General features: G+C 50.5%; 1 protein-coding gene across 13 annotated transcripts in view; it reads left to right on the top strand.

Moving 5' to 3' along the window:
* The window catches only part of Tacc2 (transforming acidic coiled-coil containing protein 2), a 211561-nt gene that overhangs the window by 103351 nt on the left and 82028 nt on the right, over window positions 1-26182 (top strand). For all 13 annotated transcript variants that reach the window (XM_037209913.1, XM_037209926.1, XM_037209943.1 and 10 more), the window contains one exon: window positions 7871-7996. In XM_037209913.1, the coding sequence (XP_037065808.1) occupies window positions 7871-7996 (126 nt within the window). The remainder of the gene's footprint in view (window positions 1-7870; window positions 7997-26182) is intronic.

Below are 26182 nucleotides of genomic sequence, written 5' to 3'. Positions count from 1 at the left end.
AGGCCAGCCTGAGCTACATGAGATCTTCAAAACAGAAAGAAAACAAAACAAATTTTAAAAAACAGCAATGCTAACAGCAAGATGAAAAACTCCAGGGAACCCTGGTCCATGCTATTAGTCAGAATGACGTAAACTTATTTAAGTTGAACCAGACTTCCTTTAAAGATAAGTAAATAATCTTAAACTCTTGTTAAAGATAAGTCCCCAATGACACAGGAAGTCTTAAGTTTTTATGTGGGAGGCTTGTAGTTGGGAGCTTGCCAAGTCATTAGAAGCTCAGATCCCAAATGGTCCCTGATTGCTCTCTCTGTTACTCCCCAGCCCTAGGTGGATGTCCTGAAGCCCCTTCCTCTGCAGTGGCTTGTGTCCTTTTCAGCCTTACCTGGCTCCTTAATAGTCTCGGAGTTCTCCCTGGGGCTCCCTCGCCGGGGATTTCTCTTCTCGTTGGTTATTCTCTACAGCAACGTGACTGTCAGTTTTTAAATGTCCTACCACTTGCCTCCAAATAGCTCTGTGACACTCCTGTCACCCCAAGACTAGAGGTCCGTGTCCTGCTCTCCTGACATTCTGAGGCCTCTCGACGCTGGCTGGAGCCCCAGCCATCCAGTGTAGGCCCCATGACCATCTCGAACATCCTGCCTTCCTCACAGCCCATGCTGCCCTCCGGAGCTAAGCTGTGGGTGCTGGTGCAGGGAGGCTGGCTTGTTTACCTCTTGTTGCGCACACTGCTGATTCAGAAAAGCTGTGAGAACAGTGCAGAGAACGCCCACGCTCCATTCACCCAAGTTCTCCAGTTGCCGATATTTTCCCATGTAGGCTCAGCCAGTCACCCTCTCTCTATACATGCATCTCTTACTATCACTCTGTGAATCATTCAAGAATAAGTTGCATGAAGTTGCCCCCTCCAGACCCAAACCCGGAACCCTCCAGAGCTCCAGTATGCATGTTCCCATCAGTGGCATCCTCTGGCATGATGCCAATGCAGCCACCCAATGGGGGAGTACTCACCAGTCCTCAGAGTCCACTCAGCCTCGTCACCTCTGCCCATTTCCCCATCAGATCCAGGATGCAGCCCTACATTGGGCCCTGTGTCATACCCACCCACTCTCTTTCAGTCTCGAATCTTGTTTTCCTCTTTCCAGTTTCCCATGACCTTGAAGAGCACAGCTGTTTCGTGACGGAGAAAGTCCCTCAATCTAGGTCCATCTGTGAGCAGACAAACTGTCCATCTGTGGGGCAGGGATTCCACAGAAGTGGATCTGGGCCTTCCCAGTGGTGGCAGGTGGCCCTGGTTAATACCTGGTAGAGCTGGAGCCTTCTTCTCTACCATGATGCTACCACTTTTCATTTTGTGATCAGATGGCGTTTGGTAGAAGATGCTTAGAGACCGTACCACCATTTGCTTCTTTACGCCACCGCCTACCTGCCTTAGTATCCTCACATGGCCCCTGCCTGGCCTGTACTCACCTCTTCCATGATGGGTCCTTAGTGGTGGCATCTTTATTTCCACCATTCCTCATCCGAATAAGACACTAGAAGGCTTTCCTTTCTGCTCATGCATCCACCTGTCCTTGTCATCATTTTAGTCCATATGGATACATGGATTGTTACTTTAATTCAATGGATTTGTGATCCAATGCTTGCTGTCTTTTCTGTCTTTTATTAGTTTTTTAACCTTTATTTTTATTCTGTGTGTACGGGTGTTTTGCCTGCATGTATGTCTGTGCACCATGTATGTGCAGTGCCCTCGGAGGTCCTTGGATCCTACGAGACTCGAGTTACAGTTCCTCGTGAGCTGCCATGTGGGTGCTGAGAATTGAACCCCACTTCTCCGGAAGAACAACCGGTGCTCTTAACCGATGAGCACCATCTCTCCAGTCCCTTATTTCCCTTTTTGAGGCTCTCATACATGAGAGTCTCTCTGCCTCTATTCCAGATTAACCGATAACCTCCGATCGCCGCCTGAACCTCTTTTTCCTTTTTCTCCAGCCCCATCACATTTTGTGCTCACAGATCCTCTTCTCGCGAGAGCCTGGACGGTCCTGCCTTGGATCTTGCTGGTGCTGTTTCTTGGCTGTCCTCCCTGTGCTGGTGACTTCCTTAGGACCCTGGTCTTCCCTATGCCATTGTTACCCTTGCCCTCCCTCCTCCACACCACTCTCGTCCACAGAGGAAGGGAAGGGAAGCCAGCGGGTTTAGAACCAAATAGGAAGGGAGAGGGAGGGAATGTTTGTCTTGTTGTGGGGTGCTGAGGGTGGAACCACCTCACACGGGGCTGCCTGAGAAACTGTCTTGAATTGGCAAAGCTCTTTGCATACATTGACCCAGTGATGCCCTTTGCTTGTTTCAGCTATTCCTAGAATATTCTGAGAACCTCACCAGAGCACTTTGCCCTGGAAGAATCCTGTGTTTCTGTGACAGATTGTTCCTTGGGTACCCCTTGTTAGGGTCTGACTGTATCCTCCCAAATTCACGTGACAAGACCTAGTTTTAGTCAGGGTTACCGTCACTTTGATGAAACACCGTGTCCAAAAGCAACTTGGGAGGAAAAGGTTAATAGGGCTCACTTATCTGGAGTTACTATGGGATGGTCTGTATATCAAATTACTCTGATTGTTCAATAAATAAAACACTGATTGGCCAGTGGCTAGGCAGGAAGTATAGGCAGGACTAACAGAGAGGAGAAAAGAAAGAACAGGAAGGCGGAAGGAGTCACTGCCAGCCACCACCATGACAAGCAGCATGTGAAGATGCCGGTAAGCCACGAACCATGTGGCAAGGTATAGATTTATGGAAATGGATTAATTTAAGCTATAAGAACAGTTAGCAAGAAGCCTGCCACGGCCATACAGTTTGTAAACAATATAAGTCTCTGTGTTTACTTGGTTGGGTCTGAGTGGCTGTGGGACTGGTGGGTGACAAGGATTTGTCCTGACTGTGGGCAAGGCAGGAAAACTCTAGCTACATAGAGTCCTTTGAGGAACTCAAATCGGGTGGGAACCTGGAGGCAGGAGCTGATGCAGAAGCCATGGAGAATGCTGCTTATTGGCTTGCTCCACATGGTTCGTTCGGCCTGTTTTTTTTTTTTTTTTTTTTTTTTTTTTTTGGTTTTTTCGAGACAGGGTTTCTCTGTGTAGCTTTGTGCCTTTCCTGGGACTCACTTGGTAGCCCAGGCTGGCCTCGAACTCACAGAGATCCGCCTGGCTCTGCCTCCCGAGTGCTGGGATTAAAGGTGTGGGCCACCACCGCTCGGCTCTGTTTTTTTGTTTTTTGTTTTGAAACCCAGGACCATCAGCCCAGGGGTAGCCCCACCTACAATGGTCTGGGCCTTCCCACACCAATCACTGATTAAGAAAAAGCCCTACAGGCTTTTGTCTTATGGAGGCTTTTTTTTTTTTCTCTGATTGAGACCCCTACCTCTCCATGACTCTAGCTGTGTCAAGCTGACATGAAACTAGCCAGCACAGACTTTAAGACTCAGGTGGTGGTATGAAAAGGTGGGGACTTTGGAAGATGGCTAGGCCTGAGGGTGAGCGTTCCTGAGTGGGACGAACGTTATATGAAAGGAACCAGAGGAAGCTCCCTGTGCCCTTCCACCAGATGAGGACACGGTGAAAGAGCACAGACTGTGAGCCCGGAGGAGGACCCCCGTCAGACCCCAGACCTGCTGGCTCTGATTATGAAACCTCAGCCTCCAGAATGCTGAGAGACGCAGAGCAGTGCTGTACAGGCAGGCTGTCGGTCGCATGTTCCATGGCCCTCACACACTAAGATACCGCACCTGAGAAGCTGTTCTTTGGAGTTTGAATTTACCGTACGCTGGATTAGCCTGTCAACCTGTAGAGTGTGGTCTCATGTAATTCCCTCTGGTGCCCACGAGGATATGGATGGGGCATGAATGAACTTAAGTGTGTGGAGCCCAAGGCGTGAGTTGGCCCTTTCACACTAGTACGTGAGCACCTTCCTCTTGGAGGCAGGCCCTTGCCACCTCCGTCTGTCATAGTGACACACAGCCTTGAGGAGAGAGAGGCACTTGCTGATACAAGCTCCCCACACGTTCCAGCGACCGCTCAACCTTTGCTGCCTAGGTCTCCAGGGCTGGCCCAGCAGCTGGTAGTTGAAATCTCTAACCAAAATTTGCCCCCTGAAAAATATTTCAGTCATTGTAGACTCAATGTTAGTCACTAGTAGAATTTAGAAAGCTCTTATAGCTTCAGACAGTAGGTCTGTGAAGAAATGTGGGGTTTTTTTTTTTGTTTTTTTTTAAATAAAAATTTATTTTTTTGCCGGGCGGTGGTGGCACACACCTTTAATCCCAGCACTCAGGAGACAGAGCCAGGTGGATCTCTGTGAGTTCGAGGCCAGCCTGGGCTACAGAGCGAGTTCCAGGAAAGGCACAAAGCTACACAGAGAAACCCTGTCTCGAAAAACCAAAAAGGGCTGGCCTTGAACTCACAGAGATCCACCTGGCTCTGCCTCCTGAGTGCTGGGAATAAAGGCATGCGCCACCACCACCCAGCCTTAAATAAAAAATTTTTTTAAATAGTTTTTGAAACAGGATCTCTTTATGTAGCCCTGACTTTCCTGGAACTCACTATGTAGTCCAGGCTGGCCTGGAACTCACTGTGTAGTCCATGCTGGCCTTGAACTCAGAGAGATCCGCTGAAGAAATGTTTTTTAGATTACTATTTTATGTGTCTAAATGTTTTGCCTGCCTGCCTGCATGTGTACCACATTTATGCCTGGTGCGTACAGAGGTCAGAAGAGGGCATTGAATCTCCTGGAACTGGAGTTACAGATGGTTGCAAGCCACCAGGTGGTAGCTGGGAACCGAGCCCAAGTCCTCTACAAGAGCAGCCAGTGTGCTTAACTGCTGAGCCATCTTTAATGTTTTATAAAGAATCTCTAACTGTCCAGAAATGGGCTTAGCCCCATCCAAAGCTATCTGAAGCTTAACCAGACCACCAGGAAGTAAGTCAGGAAGGTCTCCGAGCTGGTGGTACAATGTGAATGTGATATATGTACACGCACACACAAACACAGATGCTTAGCAATTACCTATAGTTCAGCTTACTCTATATGCACATACATGTGTATTTCAAATCATAACTTCATTTTTTATACAAGAGGTTGCCGGACCATTACTGGAAGCTTGTTAATGCTTGCAGGGCACACTGTTCTGATGTCTTCAGTCCATAGCAAATCTTAGCAGAGAGCTGTGCAAACAGCAGGAAGAGAGAGGTGAGTTAGTTAGCAGAGTAAGGGACGTGACTGGATCAGGGAGCCCCGCGGGATGGCACAGCCCAGGCCTTCACTCTTACATCTGGAGAAGCTAAAGTCCCCAGAAGTCACCTGGCAGAGATCCCACAGTGGGGCTGCTCTGGAATCCAGCCCTCTAGATGACATCATTGACAGTTTCTGAATGTAATAACATACTTGCTTGCTAACGTCATAACTGATCAGGATATTAGTCAAAATGTCATCCAGAAACTATTTCTGTTCAGAAAACTCAGGGAAGTGTCAGTATTCTTTGAAAAATGCCATTCCATCCTCTGGGTGGGTGGACGTCTGCTTTTGGAAACTTCTCTCTTGGACCTTCATTTTCTCTGGTGGTGTCTAACGAAGGAGTGTGGGTGTGTTTCCAGCTCAGAGTGAGGCGAGTGAGGGCAAGTCTTCACTGGGGAGGGCAGAGCTCCGAAGTGGGGTTGTTCTGATGGTGCCCATGTCACAAAACATCCACTAAGATAGGGAGCAAAGCTGTTCCCTGGCACTTAAAATCTTTCTTAAGTGTATTTTCTTATTTATGTTGATTATACTCGTGGTATTCATTCAGCACGGAACCAGAAAACCGGGCCCGTGGGATGGCTCGGCTGCAAAAGGTCCCTGCCGCCAGGCCCGATGACCTGAGTGTAATGCCCAGTATTGGAAGTTGTGTTCTGACCACCACATGTGCATGCACATGTACATGCACAATAAAGTGGAATATAATTATATTTTCTTTTAAAGAGCTAGAAAATAGATATGAAATCTATGGAGAGGAAGAACATGCTCAGCTTGAGAAAAAAGAATTGCGCTGTTAACACCTGGCGCAGATTCTGCCTTGCTTGCTGGCTCATTTGGACAGTTATCATTTGCTTCGCTGCTGCACACAGGCACATGAAGCTCAATTATGTGGCCCATAGTTTATTTTTCCTGTTTTCAGTTAGTAATGAAAATATTTCCACCTACATGCCTAAAGCTCTACCACCAATTTTTTTCTTTTTTCTTTTTTCTTTTCTTTCTTTTTTTTAAATTTTTTGAGACAGGGTTTCTCTGTGGAGCTTTGGAACCTGTTCTGGGACTCACTCTGTGAACCAGGCTGGCCTGTAACTCACAGAGATCCGCCTGCCTCTGCCTCCCAAGTGCTGGGATTAAAGGCATATGTGTACCACTACCGCCCGGCCTTACCAATATTCTTAAACCATTGCAAAATGAATCTGTTCTGTGGCTGTGCCTTAATCTGATGAACTGGTCCCCACCGTTGGACGTTTTGGTCACCTCCAGTAACTTTCGCTAACGTAACTACAGTCTCCTTACTCCCAGCCTTTATCATCTCTTAGAATAGTATCTTGGGCCAGGCAGTGGTGGTGGTGGTGATGGTGGTGGTGGTGGTGGTGGTGGTGGTGGTGGTGGTGGCCTTTAATCCCGGCTCTCGGGAGGCAGAGCCAGGTGGATCTCTGTGAGTTCGAGGCCAGCCTGGTCTACAGAGTGAGATCCAGGACAGGCACCAAAGCTACAGAGAAACTCTGTCTCAAAAAACAAAAAAAAAAACAGAAAAAAAAAAAAGTAGTATCTTGGAAAGACCATGGTGTGTTGAAGGAAGCCGAGTCTTTTACAATGTTCTGTGTGTGCTGCCAAAGCTCCCAGGCTGTTTTTCTCCTCTGACTTTGTGATATTTAGAAAGTTGATCATGTCCACAATTGAGGAGTCTCCAAGCTGTAATCCACCAAAGACCTCTAGCATCGTGGCCTTTCCTCCTCCTCCAAGCTGGGCCCTCCCCCCCACCACTCCCGCCCCCCACCCTGCTTTCCTTGTATGATCTCTCTGACCCTTGTGTGTAGCCATGGGGCTCCAGCATCTGCCCCAGAGGAACTGGAATGGTGGGTAGGACCCATAGAGAAGATGAATGCGTGGGCATACACGTGGACCTGCCCGCTGGTATTTAGAACGTAGTTTTAGGCAATTTCCTGGGCCCATCCACTCTCGCTCATGCACATGCCAAGGGCCCTGACTGGTGCCTGACCATTCAGAAGCTGCAGGTTAATCCTCTGGCTTGCAACCAAGTCCTCGTTCCTCCACTTGGTCTTGTGACCTGCCTCCTGTCCCTCTCTCCCCTCCGTAGTCGCCCCGCCCCCTTGTCTACACTCTAATTACAGTGACCTTCTGCTGTGCTGCAGAATGTCGGGCTCCTTCCTAATCATGGCTTTCAGCTGTAGGAATGGCTGCCTGCACTGGTGGCCGCTCACCTTTCCCTTACTCCCCCACCTTTGGGGCCCAGCCAAGTGTGGTGACGCAGAGCGTGGCTGCTGAGGTCAGGCTCGAGCTACTCAACCTGTCTGTGCCTTTGTTTCTAAGTGGTGATGAAACCAGCACCCCGGAGGGGTTGCTGGACGACTGTATATGGAATCTGATAACCTCCTCCTACAGGTCTCCGTACGTGCTTGTGGTTAGCCAGGAGTAAAGCACTCTAACTGGACCTATCTTTGGACAGATATCTCCTTCCTGTTATGGAAAGGGGGTGTGAGCCCTGCCCAGGGCCAGATGTTAAAACACATCTGCATCTCCTGGGAACTTTCTGAGTTTCTTGACTTTTTTTTCTTCTTCTCCGTAGCGCCCCTGGAACTGATGATGTCATCCAGCCTGCTGCTCCTGCAGACCCGGGACACACGCCCTTAGCTGACTCTTCCCATCATGGTGGCAGCGCCAGCTCAGTCTCTACACATCTGACAGTCCAGAGGTACAGCTGGGGCTGCCTGAGCCCAGGCCCCGTGGGCTCTCCCTTCTCTTCCCTCGTCCCACACCCTTACTCGCCTCTCATATGTAGACCTGTTCTAAACACAGTAGGTACATCGTGCCAGGGCTTAGCTCCTTGTGGCCTTAGTTATCCTCTGAAGGGACACTGGAAGCCCTCCAGAGAATGTGTGTGCCGTCTCAGGACGTGGTGTGAGGCGCTGGCTACCTGCTGGCCGCCTGGGACACCAGCTGGGCCAGCTGCTTGTTTTCCTCAGTCTTTGGGTGATGATCAGAGAACAGAGGAGTCTGCCGAGCGTGGGAGGAGGAGCCGGGTTCCTGGGCCTTTGCCTGGCACGGAGACCTGGGCTCTCAGCTCCGTCTTCTGTCCTGTTGTCTCCCTACAGTCTTTCCTTCTTCCTTGCCCTTCACACCCCAGCTCTTTGCCACCCCATCCTTGGCCTGGATTCAGCTTCACCTACTTCCCTTTTGCCTGCCGCCTTTGCATTTAGACCAGGCTTGGTCTACAGTGGCCTTCTCTCTCTCTCTCTCTCTCTCTCTCTCTCTCTCTCTCTCTCTCTCTCTCTCTCTCTCTCTCTCTCATATACACACACACACACACACACACACACACACACACTCCTCTATATAAATAATTACACAGTGCACATTCATATCCACTCTTGGGTCTCTTTATTAGTTACCTTTCCTGTTGCTATGACAATACCCCACAAAAGCAACTTGCGGGGCAAAGGGGTTGTTTTGGCTCACAGTTTGAGGGTACAGTCCATCGGGGCATAGAAGGCACAGCTGCAGGGCCGTCCAACAGCTGGTCACTTAGTGCCCATAGTCAGGGCAGAGAGAGATGAACTCGGAGCTCTGCCACTTCCTCTGAGGGCACAGGGCCACCCACGGGTGGGGTGGGTCTTCTTCCCTCCTCTGTTAGCCCGTCTGGAAAGTCCCTCCCAGACTGCCCAGAGACGCGCCTCCTCGGCGGCTCTAGGTCCTGTCAAGCTGACAGTGTTACCTGACATAGTCTCCATCTGTATACATTTTAATTTATGCTTACGTCAGAAGAGCCACTGCGTCTTGTCAGATCCCTCGTAGCACCGGGGGAGCCTAGGTGAGCAGAGCAGAAAAGGGACTTTGCATCCTGGAGCTTGTGCCTCAGGTCTCCTCCTCTAAGGAGCCTTCCTTTCAACTCAGCTGCCCTTTCTAAAAGTCTGTAAGTTCCCTGCACCCAAGTCCATCTCCCCCACTACTCGGGGCGTTCCTCCAAGGGAAGAACTTGTCTTCCTGACTCTTGGGACTGCAGCACCCGACCTGGAATGGAGGGGGAGATGCTGTGACTTGCCCATGGGTTCGAGGAGAGGACAAGGAGGCTCCTTGCCTACTTACCTGTGTCTTTCGTGTACTGACCCCTCCCTGGCTCCGTGTCTCAGGTCACTAGTGATAGGCAGGTGGGTGGCAGCAGGGGGAGAAGCCCTTTCCCTGGGGAATCTGCCTGGTGCAGGAAAAATAGCAGGGGAGAGATGGCAGGAAACCACAGCAGAGAGCCAGAGACGCCTTGGCAGTTGAGCGCTGGCCAGGGATTTCTGTGTTCCCCTCACCATGGGAGTCAGCTGAGGTTCTTAGTTACACATACGTTTCACTCAAGCGGTGTATAGAAGGTGCCTGTGAGTAGCAGGTCACCCTCCTCCCTACCCCTCCTCTGCTTCCCTGTTTCAGTGATGCTCCAACTTGCTGACCCCCCCCCCCCCGAGTTTTAGGAAGGCCCAGGGTCCTCTGGCCACGAGTGGGGTTACCTCCCTTAGTGAAGCCAGGAAAGGAGTTTTCTTTACTCCATTGGTGTTTCCTCTCTTACAGTTGGGGTAAGGGGGATATGGGACCACCTAGGTCAGAAGGTAAACAAGGATATGGCTGCAGATGGCACACAGGGTAACAAGTCCAGCTAGGGGTGTGGTCTGCTCTTGTGTGGTCCCCTCTCTACTCTGGGGACCATCCTTTCAAACAGCTTGTCCCAGGCCTCTTTTTGCCTAAGACACAGCAAGATGGCTGTGTGCACCATCTTGAGTGGATCTGTGGATCCTCACAGGGCCCATGGATGATGAGGTGCTATTCTGGATGCATCTTACACAGACCAAGGCTCTAAAATGGTAACAGGCTCAGGCCATAGAGCAGCCATGTTGAGGCAGGTGCATCAGGCTGCCCAGCCACTCTCCTAACCTCATCCCTGGCAGATGTCACCTACAGCATGAACCAGGGGTGACCACAGAATGCAGGACAGGATGGGGAGGTCAACATAGATGCTCTCAGTGCTGAAGAGTAGGCAGCTTCCTGGCTTTGCCTCCCAGAGGCAGGACAGCTAGGACTGAGGCAGGAGCCGAAGACCAGGGAAACATTCAACCAAAGAGAAGCCAGCCGGAGCCTGAACCTTTGCGCAGGAGGGTATCACTAGGATGGTGGGAAAGAGGCAGCTCCTCTGCTACTGGTTGGTTTCACTTTGGTCACCCAAGGTGATGAAACTGTCTTGTCGTAAAATACAGCTAGTTCTCCTTGTTCAGTCAGTATCTGTGAATCTGACTCTTCTCTGCGGTTTACTGGTAACGCCAGAGTTAATAGTCATGGCTCCCCTCAGTCCTTTGAAGAAGGGTTCAGATCAGTGAAACAAAGGGAATCACTCAACATGAGCGTTCTCGGCTGGAAGTTGCAGGGACACTGCTTTCTTGATGTTTTTGCTCTTGTGCTGGGAACACGTGACCGTCTTATGGCACACTGGAAACCTTTTGTGCTCTTTGTTGGTGACCTTGCTGTTTGGAATGACCCCTGTGTACAGTGTTGAAGTACAGAGAAGCCCGAATGTGTCCAATGAAAAGAACTATGGGACTCACTGAAGCTTTGTTCTGTCTGGCAGGAGTTAACGCCATTGGGTGACTAGGGTGCTGGTAAATCAGAGTGTGACCTAGGGTGCTTTTAAATGGAAACACACACACACACACACACACACACACACACACACTGAAGGTTGTATTTCGATAGACTGGTTGATCAAAGTCTTCGCAGAGGCTCTCAGGAACCTAGAGCCCATCCCTCCCCACCCCCAGTGGTTCAGGGTTGACTGACCCCTATCTGTGGACTCCATAGAACATTTGCTGTGAGTGGCGAGCAGCAGATGGACCAACCCCTGCCCACCTGCTGGAGTGCTGGCTAAGAAGTGTGTCCTGGTGAGCGCTGTAGTGACTTCAACCTCAAAGGTGGCCCTCTTCCCCTTCCTGCTTAGAGTAGGATGGAGATAAAGGAAGATAAGAGGTAGGGGATGTGGTTTGCCTTCCTGCAGAAACAAGGCTTGCTGTTTGTCCAGCTTGTGTGACAATATTTGTGGAGAGATGTGAACCAACTTCTACTGTCCCCAGATAGGGTACCGATGGCAGACCAAAGTAAGGATACAGCCGCAGTCCAAGCTGGTGAATCACTGAGTTTTCCTGCTGTGACTTTCAGGAGTGTGGGTGAGGGGTTACAGGAGCAGAAATAACTCAAAGACAGCTGCATCCCCAAAGACCACCCCAGTGTGGGTGACAGCTCCTGACTGGAGCACACTGTACAGCCTGCAGCAGCTCAGCAGGGTGGAGTCTCTTCTGAGCATCTTTCAGCCGTCTTTACTGCTCTAGATACTTGAGGATGGAGGAGCCTAATGATTCTGGTCAGTTTCAGGGACTTTCTGAAGCTGTTGAGTTGTCTACTTCCTGAGTTTTAAGTCGCTTCCCTGCAGGATGGAATGTTTCCTCTTCCTTTAGAATGGCAGTTCTCACCCTGTGAGTTGTAATCCCTTTGGGGGTTAAATGACCCTTTTTTTAGGGGTCACATATCAGGTATCCTACATATCAAATTTACATTATGTATTTACATGACAGTCACAATGTTTTATCTTTGAGGAGATTTCTACACAACAGAATTTAAAATAAAAAAACTTTTTAAAAGTGTTTTTTGGGGCTGGAGAGATGGCTCAGAGGTTAACAGCATTGGCTGCTCTTCCAGAAGTCCTGAGTTCAATTTCCAGCAACCACATGGTGGCTCACAACCATCTATAATAAGATCTGGTGCCCTCTTCTGGTGTGCAGGTATACATGCAGGCAGAACACTGTATACATAATAAATAAATAAATCTTTTTTTTTTTTTTTTTTTTTTTTTGGTTTTTCGAGACAGGGTTTCTCTGTGTAGCTTTACGCCTCTCCTGGAGCTCACTTGGTAGCCCAGGCTGGCCTCGAACTCACAGAGATTCGCCTGGCTCTGCCTCCCGAGTGCTGGGATTAAAGGCGTGTGCCACCAACGCCCGGCTAAATAAATCTTTTTTTAAAAAATGTTTTTTGGTTTTTTTTGAGATAAGATCTCATTATGTAGCCCTGGCTACCCTGGAACTATTGATTTAGATCAGGCTGTCCTTAAACTAAAAAATCTAACTGCCTCTGCCTCCTGAGTGCTGAAATTAAAGGTGTGTACTACCATGCTCAGCTAAAAAAAAAAAAAATTTAACTCGCAATTATTTTTTTAGATTTTTAATAAAAAAAATTATTTGTGTGTACGTGTGTGTGCGCCACATGTGTGTAGGTGCCCCCAGAGACCAGAAGAGAGTTTTGGATTCCCTAGAGCTGGGGTTATAGGCAGTTGTCAGACACTTGATACGGATGCTAGGAAGAGTAGCAAGCACTCTTCACCACTCAGCTACCTCTCCAATTCATGTCAAAATTTTAAATGTGTTTGAAAAGGTACTCAAAGGGCTGGCAGGATGGCTCAGTGGATAAAGGTGCTTGCTGCCAAGCCTGATGACTTGTCAGTCCCTAGGACCCACGTGATGGAAGGAGAAAATGGATTCCTACACATTGTCCTTTGACCTCACACTCATGCCATGCCATATGTGTACATGTGCTTGCAGAAATGTGCGTGTGCACACACGCGCGCGCACACACACTCACACAAATGCAATAAAAATCTAAGAAAAAATAAAAAGGTATTTAAAGAAAATGGAGCCAGGCACAGTGGCCCATTTCTGAGACCCCAGCAACAGGGAGGCAGAACAGGAGGTCGACCTTGACCGCATTGCCAGGGATGCCTGTCTGCTGTATGAGGGGTCTCAAAGATTTAACAACAAAGTAACAAAAAACGGGTGGGAGCCTGTGTAGACCTCCTGAGGGGGAAAGATAAGAACCCGGTCAGGGTCACTTGTTGATGCTCTGGTGTCAGATCCTCAAGTTTCCTGTGCTCTTCACAGGAAGGGAGCGGTTACTCTCTCTGAGGTATTCCTCAGATGAAAAGAAAGCGACTTCTTCATGGCCTCTGTGCAGACACCACACTTGCTCCTCGTGGTTCCAGTTCTGTTTTGCTTTTGCCATCTTTGGGGACCCAGAAGCCTGGGCCCACGTCCTCTAGAACATTTTACAAATGACGAGATTGCCCACAGTTGTACTCTCACCTGTTCCATTTTTTCACCCAACTAAAAAGCCAGAGTGACTTTCCAAGGGAAGCCTTCCACTGTGTCGCTTAGCAGGCGGTGGAACAGGGTGTTAGGGTCATGTCAGGAGCGCTGCACTGTGTCCTTCTCAGTCTGGACCCCAAGGGGGCGGTCTCTCCTTGGATCCCGAGGAGCCCCGTCAATACCATTGGAAAATTACTCACCTCCCTGCTTCATGCCAGACTTTAGTGACCGTCAGATAGCAGCCCCACCTAAGCCTCTACTTAGAAATCTGGATGGTTCCAGTCCCTGGGGATGTTCCTGCTGCTGTGGTGGGGCCCACACGTGGTACATATTTAGGTGGAGACAATCTTGTTCTGGTCACAGCAACTCAGGACCTGGGCCAGCAGTTGGTGGCGGAAGCTGCCTGTGACTTCTGTCAGAAGCATCTGGCACTGGGGAGGCGTGGTGGCCTCCATCGAGTGATCACAGACCTCTGAGTGGAGCTTAGGCTTTGAGACAGCAGCCAGCAGCGGACACCCAGGATTCCTGCTTCTCTTTTTTCCTTTTGTTCCCAAATCATGGAAGGGTTCTGTTCTTAACTGTTTGCACAATACAGTTCTGTGTCTTTGAGTGGATTCACCTGTCTCCCAAAGGTTAGCTGAATCTTTAATAATCAGGCAGTTAGTAACTGAATCATAAAGTGGAGGAGTTGTTTTTTAATTTAGAAAAGGCATTGCCCAATCTGAAGAACAGGATTCCACTGAAAGTCCCTTTGACTTCCAGGTCCACGTGCTCTCTGCCTACTGCACTAGGAGAAGCCTGCTTGTGTGTTTGTTTACAATCTTTGTGTCCCCAGCTGGTGACCATTAGATCACGAGATACTATAATATTGGCACTATAATATTGGCAATTGTCAAACATCGACAGTTTTGAATGATTTATACTAACGAGCGGTTTTGAGGTTTGTGGGCCACTTAATCTGGCTAGGTACCTTCAGGCTTTGTATACAAATGCCTTTGACATCTGAGACTAGCCTTATTTTGTTCTCTGCATCTCCTCTGTGTGTCTTCTGCATCAGCCGCTCAGGGCAGAGAAGGAAATGCCACACATGAACAGGCGCCCGACACAAAGGGGAGACTTGGAGACCTCTTCCGGCACAGGTCCAAGTCTCTCCTATATAATTGGGGACAATGTTGTTGATGACTTTCCCCTAGTTAATATTTTCTTCCGGCTGAAGTTCTGCTTGGGTCAGGCTTGAAGATACCACCCTTCATCTTAGCTCAGACTTAGCTCTGTGGAGGGGGTGTGGCTAAAACCAAGGGGAGGCATTGACCTGCCATTCCCCTGCCCTGCCTCCCACTCTCTGAAATCTGCAGCTCAGCATGTTGGGGATGTTTACACCCTCGCCTGGGGGAACTGGTGTCCATGTGCTGGTAGATCTCATTAGTGACTGGAAATATCTGGATAGGGGGCCTTTCTTAGCACCTTTGGAGTTGAGCTTGGGACCTTTCCAGAAGTTGTGGCTCAGAGTCACACCCCCTGCTCCTCACGGTTCCCGTTCCATCACACCACAGGCAGACACTTCAGTGTTTACCACAGCAGCAGTTTCAGAGCTGTTCCCTTTTTGTTCCTTGGGTCTCACTTTCAGTCTGAGCCGAGTATTTGGCCTCAAGGAAGGCCTGCCCGATTATGTGCGCGATCATGTGCACTTGGGGATTTGAGGATGAAAAAAAAAAAAATCAAGAGCCTGTAAGGAAGGGCTGTGTGCTAAATGTGTTCCAGATGGTGATGGAAAATGGGAGATAAGATGCCCATCTGGCCCAACAGGACATGATGTGTTCTTCTTGCACCTTGGGAGATGTTATCGCCCTCTTGTGACAGCCTGCGCCACTCTGGTCTTTGTCCTTGGACAGGGGCTTCATTTGGCAGCCCCAGCTGATTTCTGAAATGAAATTTACTATCAGTTCAGTGGGAACTCCGCCAAGAAGGCCTCAAAAGCCCTGGACAGGGAATCGAAGGATAGCTCTTGGAAAGCCTCTCTCCAGAGCTGGGCTGGCCGGCTATGGGACTGCCTGCCGATCACTATGCTGGATCCTCTGTTGTGAGTGGGTCAACGCTGCTGCCGAATCGCTAAAGGGATCAAGTGCCTTAGACTTCGGCAAAGCACCAGTTCAGGGACAGCAAACTGACCCGTAGGCAGTGCGTTCTAGACAGTCAGAGATCTTGTCCAGCTGGGTCTAACAGCACCCTGATGGATAAAATCCTGTCTGCCTACTAAATCATGGTGGGTTAGGTCTTCTCTAGTTGTCAGCTCATTCCAAAAAAAAAAAAAAAAAAAAAGTTGAAATTAAAGTAGCGTTTCTCTTTCTCTTTGTCTTCCAAAATTATGAATACCTTGCGTGGATTTGAATATGGCTTCTTTGTTACTCTACTATGGTTTGGAAAACACTAATGAACCCCTTACACAGGAAGAAAGGATCGTGGATATTTATAATCAGAAGGGACTTTGCATACCTCCCCCTACTCACCCGTTTTCAGAGGACAGTGGGACCACTCCGGAGGTGATTTGAGAGGTGGAAAGACACAGTTTATTTTGAAGTGCTCTGCCCTTCTTGTCCTGGACTCGGCAGGCACCCCAGGGGACCCCACACAGCCTGGGAGTGGTCCTGGGCAGTGACTCTCAGCTATGAAGTCCTGCCTTCCTGAGAATAATGTCTTTAAGATGGTCAGTGCTGGTCGTGTGGGACTAACAGAGACAGGAGCTGGCCAAGGCTGTTGGCCAGGAACTCCTACCGCCTTCCTGTCCCTGCTACAGCAGCCAAAGTGCTCTGCAGGAAGCTGGGAGGGGGAGCAGGGGATGTACTGAAGGTCCTTTTCAGATCTAGGCCCAGGGAAGGCTGTCTAGGTGTGACTCAGGAGCTGTCACTCACAGGGCGGCACTCAGAAGGCCCTGTGCCTGGCTGCTTCTCAAATCCCTGATGCTCGTTAGAACATGGTGGGCCGTTCATGCTGCCTTAGTTGCATTCATTTTGCCTGCAGATTCCATGGCCTGGTCTGCCGTGGCACTTAGGTTCTGGCATTCCCAGGACATAGAACAATGGCTCTACTTTCAATGGCCCAAGAGGTTGGGGAGCCAGGTGAGGGAGGAGGGGACCTGCTGCTCGTGGAATGCTCTTGAGTGTGTCCCACCGGTGGTGGCAGAGATGAATACCTCCTCGGGGCTCCTGATCTAGCCGGAGAATGTGCTTTCAGGAAACCACCAGATGCTCAGGAGGCCTGGTGGCCACTGTCTCCTCTTCAAGCGAGGACTTCATTGCATAGTGACTATGTGGAGGGCCTTCTAGATGGAGGGCTTGTCCAAGCAAAGGCCCTGCTTGGGGGACTCAAGGGACTTATCTGCTTCGTGGACCAGGGAACTGTGGAGATGGGCCTGGAGGTGGTTTAGAACCACACGGGCGAGGAATTGGAGAGGGTTTTACGTGAGGTGAGATCTGACCATAACGGACCATTTGGTCGCTGTGGGAACATGACCCTAAGGCGACAAACCCAGAGACACACACCCTTGGATACCCCAGGAGTTCTGCTCTGAGAGGAGGACGGTCTGGGCCGCACAGGTGGCCGGAGAGAGAGGACTGCTTCCGGAAGAAGGAGGTGACTCAGTGGGAAGAGGTGATGAGGGGTCCTGAGCCTCTCTGAGAACAGGAAAAACCCCATAGTCCTGACTTCCGGTCGCCAGTGTCCAGCCCAGAGGGAGGGTTTCGAAGAGGACGCAGAGGGAAGCTCGGGGCTCCGCTGGGGTCAGCTCATCGTGCCCGTGTGTGGTAGTGAGTCACTCGGTTTCCCTGATGGGGCCTGACTATCTCAGGCACTGGTTAGGCCAAGAACTAGCTGCAGCGGGAGGGAGGCCCCATTCTTAATTGAGCTGTTGAGTCATTTGTTTGGTGCCTTTAGCTAATGGGAGCTGGCCAGCCAGGAAGGGTGTGGCTGTGGAGGAGGGGGCCCGTGGAGGGAAGGCAGGAGGGAGCTGCCTGGTGGCCCTTTGGGAATATGGCTGGCTTAAGGACAAGCGGGCTGGACAGGCTACCGAGTGGAGGGAAGCTTGGTGCTGGGTGACTCTGGAAAATGCTCCATGACATTCTTGGGAGGGACAATTTTAGCTATAATCTGAGGGCGTCCTTATTAGATCCTCAGCTGTGGGCTGTCCTGGGACCACAGGTCTGAGGCCATCTTCCCTAACCTTCTGGTGACTTCCCTCACAATCAGTCCAACAGAGAGTACCCTTGAAGGAACAGAGTTGTGAGCGACACGCCCTTTCTCAGTGTGCCTTTAATTAAATTAAATCTTCCTAGGATGCGTGAAGTACAGGGAGCTCAGCCAGCAGAGTCTCTCGAGAAAGCTAAAATGTAGACTAGCAGTTTGCTTCCTTTTTTTCCCCTTTGAGACAGAGTCTTTCTATGTAGCTCTGGTTGTCCTAGAACTCAGTATGTAGACCAGCCTGGCCTCAGACTCACAGAGGCCCGCCTGCCTTTCCTGAGTGCCGACGTTAAAGGTGTGCGCCGCCGCCGTGCCCAACAGTAGTTGGTTTTTTTGCTGATTGTAAGCATGGATAAAGGTTGTCCAGAGTGACTCTCTGAAGGAGATTAAGCAGCCCTCAGCGGTTTGCTTTGCCCATTTGTACTCATTCTTTTCTGTTTGGTTTTGAGACAAGGTTTTACTATGTAGTCTAGGTTGGCTTTGACCTCATGATTCTTTTTTTTTTTTTTTTTTTTTTTGATGTTTAGTTATCACTAGTTTTTTTTTATTAAGAAAAAAATTTTTTAAGACGTCTTTTTTTTAAGATTATTTATTTATTATGTATACAGAAGAGGGTGCCAGATCTCATCACAGATGGTTGTGATGTGGGTGCTGGGAATTGAACTCAGGACCTCTGGAAGAGCAGTCAGTGCTCTTAACCTCTGAGCCATCTCTCCAGCCCCCAAGAAAAATTTTTTATTCATTTTGCATACCAATCAAAGATCCCCCTCTTCCCTCCTCCTGCCCCTCTGGCCTCCCCCTCCCTACCCACCCCCCATTCCCTCCTACAAGAAGGTAAGGGCTCCCATGGGGAGGTACATTTAGTAGAGGCAGGTCCAAGCTTCTCCCCCTGCCTCAAGGCTGTGTGGACCTCATGATCCTTAGACCTCAGCTTCCCAAGTGCTGGGATTACAGGCTACATGTACCCCCATGCCTGGCTTACCTCTCATCTGGCCTACAGGGATCATAACTTTCCGGAACCTTTTTTCTCCCCACTCCTGTGAGACTCTTGAGGACCTGGCAATGTGGCTTCCAGCTCAGGCTGAACTGTGCTCTGTCCTAGCCAGGGGACATTGTGGGCGGCCTGGCTGGAGGGTGGGTCACTATGGCGCATCGGACAGATGTGGGCGTGTGAATGTGGAAACACAGCTCTTGGTGCTGAAGAGATGGGTGGATCAGCAGGTAAAGGCACTCACTGTCGAGCCTGGCAATCTGAGTTAGGTATCCACTGCTAGCCACATGTGTGCTGGGGCAAATGCACACATCCTCACATGTGCACATGCATGTATACACACACACACACACACACACACACACACACACACACACACACACACCAAGACAAAACACCACAGCTCTCACATCAAAGGGAACAGTTTATATTTAGGTTACCCCAAATTCCATGTTTCAACATGGATGTAGTCTCATGATGTTTCTATAGTAACAGAACAAAGAGAGTCATAAATCAAGACTTCTTGTAACACATTGGTGGAAACATCAGATAGGTAGTTTCCCCAGCAAAGCAGGGAAATCCGTGATAGGCCTCGGATGCTATCTTAGCTTCTGGATTGGTGGAAGGAAGCTAGGGGTCTGTTTGTACACTCCCATGAGATTTCTTTACCTCACAGTCTTAAGGATGTTAGGTCACACACAGAGGTGGGCAGTAAATGTCTATTTAGAAGGCAAAGATAGCTCCAGATAATTTGGTTCTGGACCTGAAATATTCTAGCTCTCCATAGTTATTAAAGTTCTAATCAGTGGCCTGTATACTGGTGGGGCTTTTTGCTGGGAACTTCAGTTAACACAGCCGTCTTTCCTCCTGGTACTCATGGCCCATCTCCCTAGGGTAGAGAGACAGACCCATGCAGCCACAGTGAGGCCTGGAGGTGCTTATATGACCTGTTAGGAAGCGGGCTAGTACTGGAGCGTGAGGTGTTGCTGGCCTACCAAGGAAGGAGCTGCCTGCCCAGGGGATAGAGAACCAAAGAGGGTGGGCAGAGCCATGAAGGGAAGGAGCAAAGCTGGGGTTGCGTCTGTGGAGCCTGCTAAATCTCCACAGAGCTTTAAGTGGGAGTGAGAATTCCCTTACTGGGCCTGGGGTTAGCCACCTAATGTAGTGGCTGCCGTCTTCCAGGGCCAGGTCTGATCCGGAGGCAGAGCCTGTGAGGCTGGCACTGAGCAGGGCGTGGTGACTCAGAAACCCATGTTCCTATGGCTGCTTGCCCCCCAAAGAACAAGGAGTCCTGCACCACCACAGACTGCAATCCCTCAATCCCCAGCTGCCACTGCAGGCTGGGTCTTAGGCCCAGGTCTGAGTCACTAACTCCAGCCTGGCTCTGAGGGGGCCTCAGTCGACCAGCTCCCCGCTGACAGCAGCGCGGCTCACTGCAGAGGCTGGAGGGTCCCTTGATTTGAAAACTGGTCCCAGCCTGTAGATGCCACCATGCCTTTTGCCAAAGGGTATAGATAGTTAGAACCTCTTAGACTCCAAGCTTGTGCCTTTTGGCTTTGGGCTCGTATTTCCAAGAGCATCCTGTGAAGCCCCTGCCCACTGGCAGGTTCCCTGGCTGTCCAGGAGGGGGCAGCATCGGCCACACGAGGGCTACTTGCCTTCATAATCCTGGGCCCGAGACAGGGGTGTCCCGTAGTCCCACACACAGGTTCCTGGGTGAGACCCAACAGCTTTTTTTTTTTTTTTTTTTCCACTTGTATTTTTTTCTCTCTTGAAATTTTGGGGGCAAACTGTGGAGAATTTACAGAATTGTTTTAGTTTTCAACTCAGAATGTCATTGCATACACCATACTATTAGAATACCTCTCTATTAAAAATCCTCTTCAAGCAAACCTCAGACAAGAAAACACCCAGGGTCCCCAACACTTGAGCAGTTAATGAATCCCCCAGTTTCTCTGGAGCCAAATGAAGGGGGGACTTGGCACTGGAGATTGTGGCCCCCACCGTGTATATGTGGTGGGGGGGCGGAGAGGGGAGCCCAGGGAACAGTGTGCTGCGTCTTTAAATAGCCTACTCCACAAGTGTGGGTGGGTTGGGTGGGGTAAGCAGGGCCTGATGAATGTGCCATTAATGAGCCGAGTTCCATTTGGAATAATTCTCCCATTGTGTCCCCCCGAGCCTCCCATCTGCTGCCCATGCAAGTCTTGCTCCTCCGGCCTCAGAGCATGCGGTCCTGTTTTCCGCCACAGCTAGCTGAGGAGTCAAAGCCCCTGCGGCCTCCTCCTACCAGCACCTGGCCAAGAACATAAGCAGGTAATCTGCAGGGACGCCCCTGCAGCAGCTGCCCGGAGAGAGCTGGGCTGGTGGTCTCCCCCACCCCTGCCCTGGGGTGAGCTGGGTTTAGAATGGCGTCAGCAAGGCTCTGACACCATGTCTAGAATTGTTCGGCTTGAAGCTTGGCTTCCTGAAGCAGCTAGTTCTTCTGTAGCCGGGGACACGGTGTGTAAGGCCAGGACTCCCGAGAGGCAGACCGGAGAGACAGCCCGTGAGTGAGGATGTCCCCTCCGCCGCAGGTTTCCACTTACAGGAGACTGTGGGAAATGCAAAACTACGAGGAATGGAAAGTATGGTGGCCAGGATGCGAGCTGGAAGAGCTTGACTTTAAGATCAAAGTCCATCCTGTGTCTCGATGCCGGTGGCGGTCATATGACTGTGTCAAGTTTATCCTGGGTGACCGCTCTCTGATGCGAACAGTCTGAGGGATGCAGAGCTTGCCTTCCGCTTCCTGGGTCCAGTAGATGTGAGAGCTGCCTGCCCGTTCCACATCCGAGGCTCCCAAGCCTCTCACCAAGTCACACCAAGCAAGGTGGCTGTGCTGGGCCTCGGAGGGATTATTTTCTGGAAGCCTCATTCTAGCACTTTCTAAGTCTTCTTCCTCTGTGCCTCTCAGTGCCAGAAGCATGGACTTGAGCTGCTCTGGCCAGGCACCATGCCAGAGACAGGACACAGGCCGAGGAGACACAGGCTGCCTGGCCCTTGTGGAGCCTGGAAGCCTCTGGAGACTAGAGAGAGCCATTAGATTAAGATGCCCTCCCAGGACATGGAGGCTCAGCAGGTTTCATTCTGTGTGGGCTGAGGACACTGGAGAAAGAAGGACTAGATATCGCTGGCGGGCGGGGAAGCCAGGACAGGGGAGCCAACTGAAGGATCTGTAGGGCTGGAGTCTGCAGCCTGTGTGTGTGTGTGTGTGTGTGTGTGTGTGTGTGTGTGTGTGTGCATTGCGGCTCAACAGGCAGGGCCAGGTGGTGACCCCCACAAGCCATAACTTGGGGTCTTTTTCTCTGTTTCCTTTGGTAATGAGAGTTTTATTTTATTTTTAGTACAGTCTTGACTTACAGAAAAATCTAGAAGATAAAAAGAGACATTCCTTTTATCTACCCCCCTGGTTCCATGGTTCCCTTTGCTGACATCCTGACAGTTGTGTGCTCATGTGGCACCTCACTGACCCCGTATTGATACATTCTTGTTAGCTGACCCCGTATTGATACATTGTTGTTAGCTGAGGGGTTTGTTTTTCAGAGTTCTGTAGTTTTTCTTTAATACTTTTATACTTGGTTCCAGATATCACTCAGGAGGACACAGTTGCCTTCAGCCTCCCCGGGCGCCCCTTAGCTGTGGGAGTTTTCAAGCCTGTCTTATCTGGTAACCTTGAGAGTCTGAGTAGTTTCCGTCAGAGTGCCCTTGGCTGGAACTGGGTTGATAACTTTCTTATGCTTAGACTGTAGCCATGAGGAAGAAGATGGAGTTGAAGTATCATTTTCCTTCTTTTTTTTTTTTTTTTAAAAAAAAAAACTGAGGCTGGAGAGATAGCCGAGCAGTGAAGTTGCTTCTTCAGAGTCCCCCAGTTCGGTTCCCTGCACCCACATAGTCACCCACAACTGTCTGCAACTCCAGGTCCAAGACACCCACTGCCCTCTGCTGGCCTGTGTTAGCATTGCATGCACGGGGTTCATTTACGAGCCGGCAAAAACACAAACACAGAATAAAAATAAATAAACCTTTTGTTTTTATTTTTATAAAATAAAACGGTGCCACAGGGTTTACTTGAAAGTCGGAGGGCAGCTGTGTGACACTAGTTTTGAACTCTTTCCACCTTGTCGTGGGTTCCAGGGATTAAAGACAGCCGCTGAGCTTATGCAGTAGGCACACTGGCCTGTGGAGCCAACGCTCTGGCCTAAGGGAATCATTTTTATAAAATAGAGGGTCCATGTGTCCGTATAGCTGATGACTGTTGGTGCTGACTTGGCCCCTTGGCTGAATGGCTTGCCCCGCCTCTCCTGTCCCTTCTGGGCAGAAGTCACTGTGTGCGGCCCCCGCTGCAGTGGGGGGAGCCGTTCTCCCTTCTGTTGAGAGGGGGAGGGCGCATAAGTTATTTATAATCCTTTTGTACTCGAGGTTAGTCTCTTCTCCCCCATTTCCTAATGTATTCAATTACTTATTTATGTAATGCGGACTCCTGGGTATTTATTTTATACACGGGGCTCTAATCCAAGGCCGCTATGTTTTGGGGCCCACACTGGGCTTCCTTGCCTTTCTTTTAAGTGTGTCCAGAGGCCCCTGGGCAGGACAGTGATGTGATCATATTTGCATTTTTAAAAGGCCTTGGTAGCTGCCTGTCAGGGCAGCAGACATCCGAGGATTGATGGCTGATGTGCCCCGAGGCTTCGTACCCTGGCTCAGCTGCACAAGACACGGGCCGGCTGTGCTTCCTGTGTAAGTGTGCCCCCCACCTCTCCTGGCTCCATGTTGTCGGTCACAAGGCCAGGGCCTGGATTCAGGGCTCCGTGCAGATCATGTCTTTTCCCATCGGATGGGTTTGGGGATGGATCCACTGTGGTTTCAACAATACACAAATTAGCACTTCATCTCCCTGAAATGGAAGTGTTGATTCACCAGCCTGGTCAGAGTCTGAGGTTCCCTCGGCCACAGGGTGGGGGCTGTATCCCTGCCCTGTTCCCATTTTCCATGGAGCTGCTTCTGCTGGAGCCGGCTGCCTCCTGTGATTTCATGATGCACAGGCAGCCACAGGCCCCACATCTGTGGCTTTGTTCTCCATGTCAGGGCCTGGAGGAGGAAAGCGGGCGGTGGGACCTGGTGTCCTGGAAAAGGTACATCTCCTTAGCTCTGTGGACACTCTGTTCTTTCAAGCCCGCCAGGCACCGTCCGCAGCCTCCGGCTTCTGGGGTCGGCTGTCACAGTCCCACACTCCAGGCTCAATGGCTCTTCCACAGGCGCTTCCCCTCTCCCTGTGCCCACTGGTAATCCTTTGGCTGCGTGCTTGTGGAGAACAGATGGGCCTTGAAGAGAGAGCAAGGGGAAACCACTTCGAGAAGACTTGGCGTTCTGCTGAGCAAACCGTCCTAAAGACACAGGCTTCTCCTGGGAGAGAGATGGGTGACTGCTCTGTCACACTTCTGGCCACTCGACTGTCTCCTCCAGCGTGGCCCTCTTGAGGCCCTTCCCTGACCTTCCAGTGCTGTTGGGAGAGCTGCGAGAGGCTGAGGCTAGCCGGGGAGCCTGATGGTCAGAATCTTCAGGAATGCAGGGTGGAAGCCTGAGCCAGCCTTGCAGAACTTGAGGCCAAGAGCTTGGTGTGCCGGCACATAGGCCCAACTGAACATCATCCCTGACCTCAGATCTGACCTCCCACTGTCTCTTCTTCTTGGGACAGCTATCTCTTAAGAATTGGTGTCTTGGAAACCCAAGCCTAGGACTGCCTACCTGAACGGGCCCAGAGATAGCAGTCTGGGTAGGCAGCTCAGCCCTCTCAGGGACGAAGCTGGTTCTTTGGCGTCACTGTAGGAGGCCCAGAGAGCAACACTGGCCTGAACCACAGTCTCTGGGCTTGCCAAGTTTTCTGATCAACTGTTCCCACATGGCCCAAATAGCTTGCATCCCTCTACCAAAGCTGCTCCAAGACCCAAGAGCATTTCCTGGGCAAGAGGAGAGCAGGGGCTTCTTGGCTTCTCTTGTGAGCTGGGACTGGAGCTCCTTGGGAACTGCTTGGTGCAGCTTCACACCCAGCCTCTTTGCCAGCAACCCACCCACCTCCGCAATTCCATCTTGTAGGTAGAGTCTTGATTGGGTTTTGTTGTTGTTATAATGAAATGCACAAGGCAGGGTAACTTTATAAAGAGAGAAGCGTATTTAATTAACCCTGTTGGAGGTTGAATGGCCACATGGTGATGCAAGGGTTCTGGAAAAGCGCATCTCCCGGCCCCTTGCTGCTTTACCATAGAGCATCACATGCAAGAAGCATGGAACCTGTTTGTCTGTCTGTCTAGTCTCTCCTATAAAACTACTGAGGCTTATTCAGAGGGCTTGCCACATTATTATCTGAACCTAAGTACCTCCCAAAGGCCCCACCCCTAATTCAGTTTCCACTTTCTTCACGCCATTAACTCACGGCTTTGAGGATTGAACTCCTGTGTGGGTTTGTGGGGACGGACCACAGCCGCACGGTGCTCTCACGCCAGGGGAAGGGCTGTAGACTAGACCCTCTGCCCACCAGACTGGGCTCTGCTCTAGTGTTCCGTAAGCAGGGCTCCAGCCATTGCCCTGTACTGAGACCCTCTGTTCCATGGTGTCCTGGGCACGAACATACAGCATAATTATTTTTCTCCCACTGACAGAAGCACAGACAATCCACCTAGGCTCTGTGGTATTTGGTAAGTAGGTCTGTCCTGAATTGGTTTCACTGGTTTTATCTGGAGGCTCTGGGCAAAGGAAAGCCTTGCTTCATTCTCTAGAAGGGATCTAGAAAATAGCATCCTCTCTCTGGGTGGAAACAGTTGTGGGGGAGAATGGCCTCAGGACCCCTCCCCTGCCTCTGTTCCCTTCTTTCTGGAGGAGACGGGAATTAGGACTGGAATCCCTGGGACCACAGGACCCCCTGGTCCTGATGTGGGGAGCACGGCTGGAGAAATCTGTTGAACTTTTACCCTGTGGTCCTCTGGGCTGGATGCTGAGGTTCTGCAGTACCCTGGGGGGAGGTAACCTGGAGAACCCGGAGTAAGCAGAGGGAAGCCACCCCTCCGCAGCCTCAGTGACAGGATGATGTGACAGGGCTTGGGGGACTCAGGAGGGAACCTGGAAATTTCCAGGCCTTGAATGGGGGCAGCTGAGGTTAGGAGTCCACCTTCCACCCCAGCATAGCTACCCAGCTATCACCCCCGGCCTGTGTGATGTGTGTTGGAAGGCGCTTTTTTTCTAAGGCTGGTATGTGCCCTCAGACCCAAGTGGGAGGTATGGAAAAGAGGGCCACCAGAAGAGGCCTTGTCAGAGCCCAAAGGGGGTGAAGAAATAAACCCCCAAACCGAGGGCAGGGCCTGGACAGAGGCAGGGAGCTGGGAACACATGGTGTTCTGCTGGGTATGCTTGACTCAGGCCTCACCAGCTAAGCGCTCTGCCGTTTGCTGGCAAGTTGGTCTTTATAACA

This window comes from Peromyscus leucopus, chromosome 1 (assembly GCF_004664715.2).
Source record: "Peromyscus leucopus breed LL Stock chromosome 1, UCI_PerLeu_2.1, whole genome shotgun sequence".
In the NCBI taxonomy this organism is placed as follows: Eukaryota; Metazoa; Chordata; class Mammalia; order Rodentia; family Cricetidae; genus Peromyscus; species Peromyscus leucopus.
Note: the sequence above shows the minus strand (reverse complement) of the source record. Positions and strands in the feature narration are given on the sequence as shown.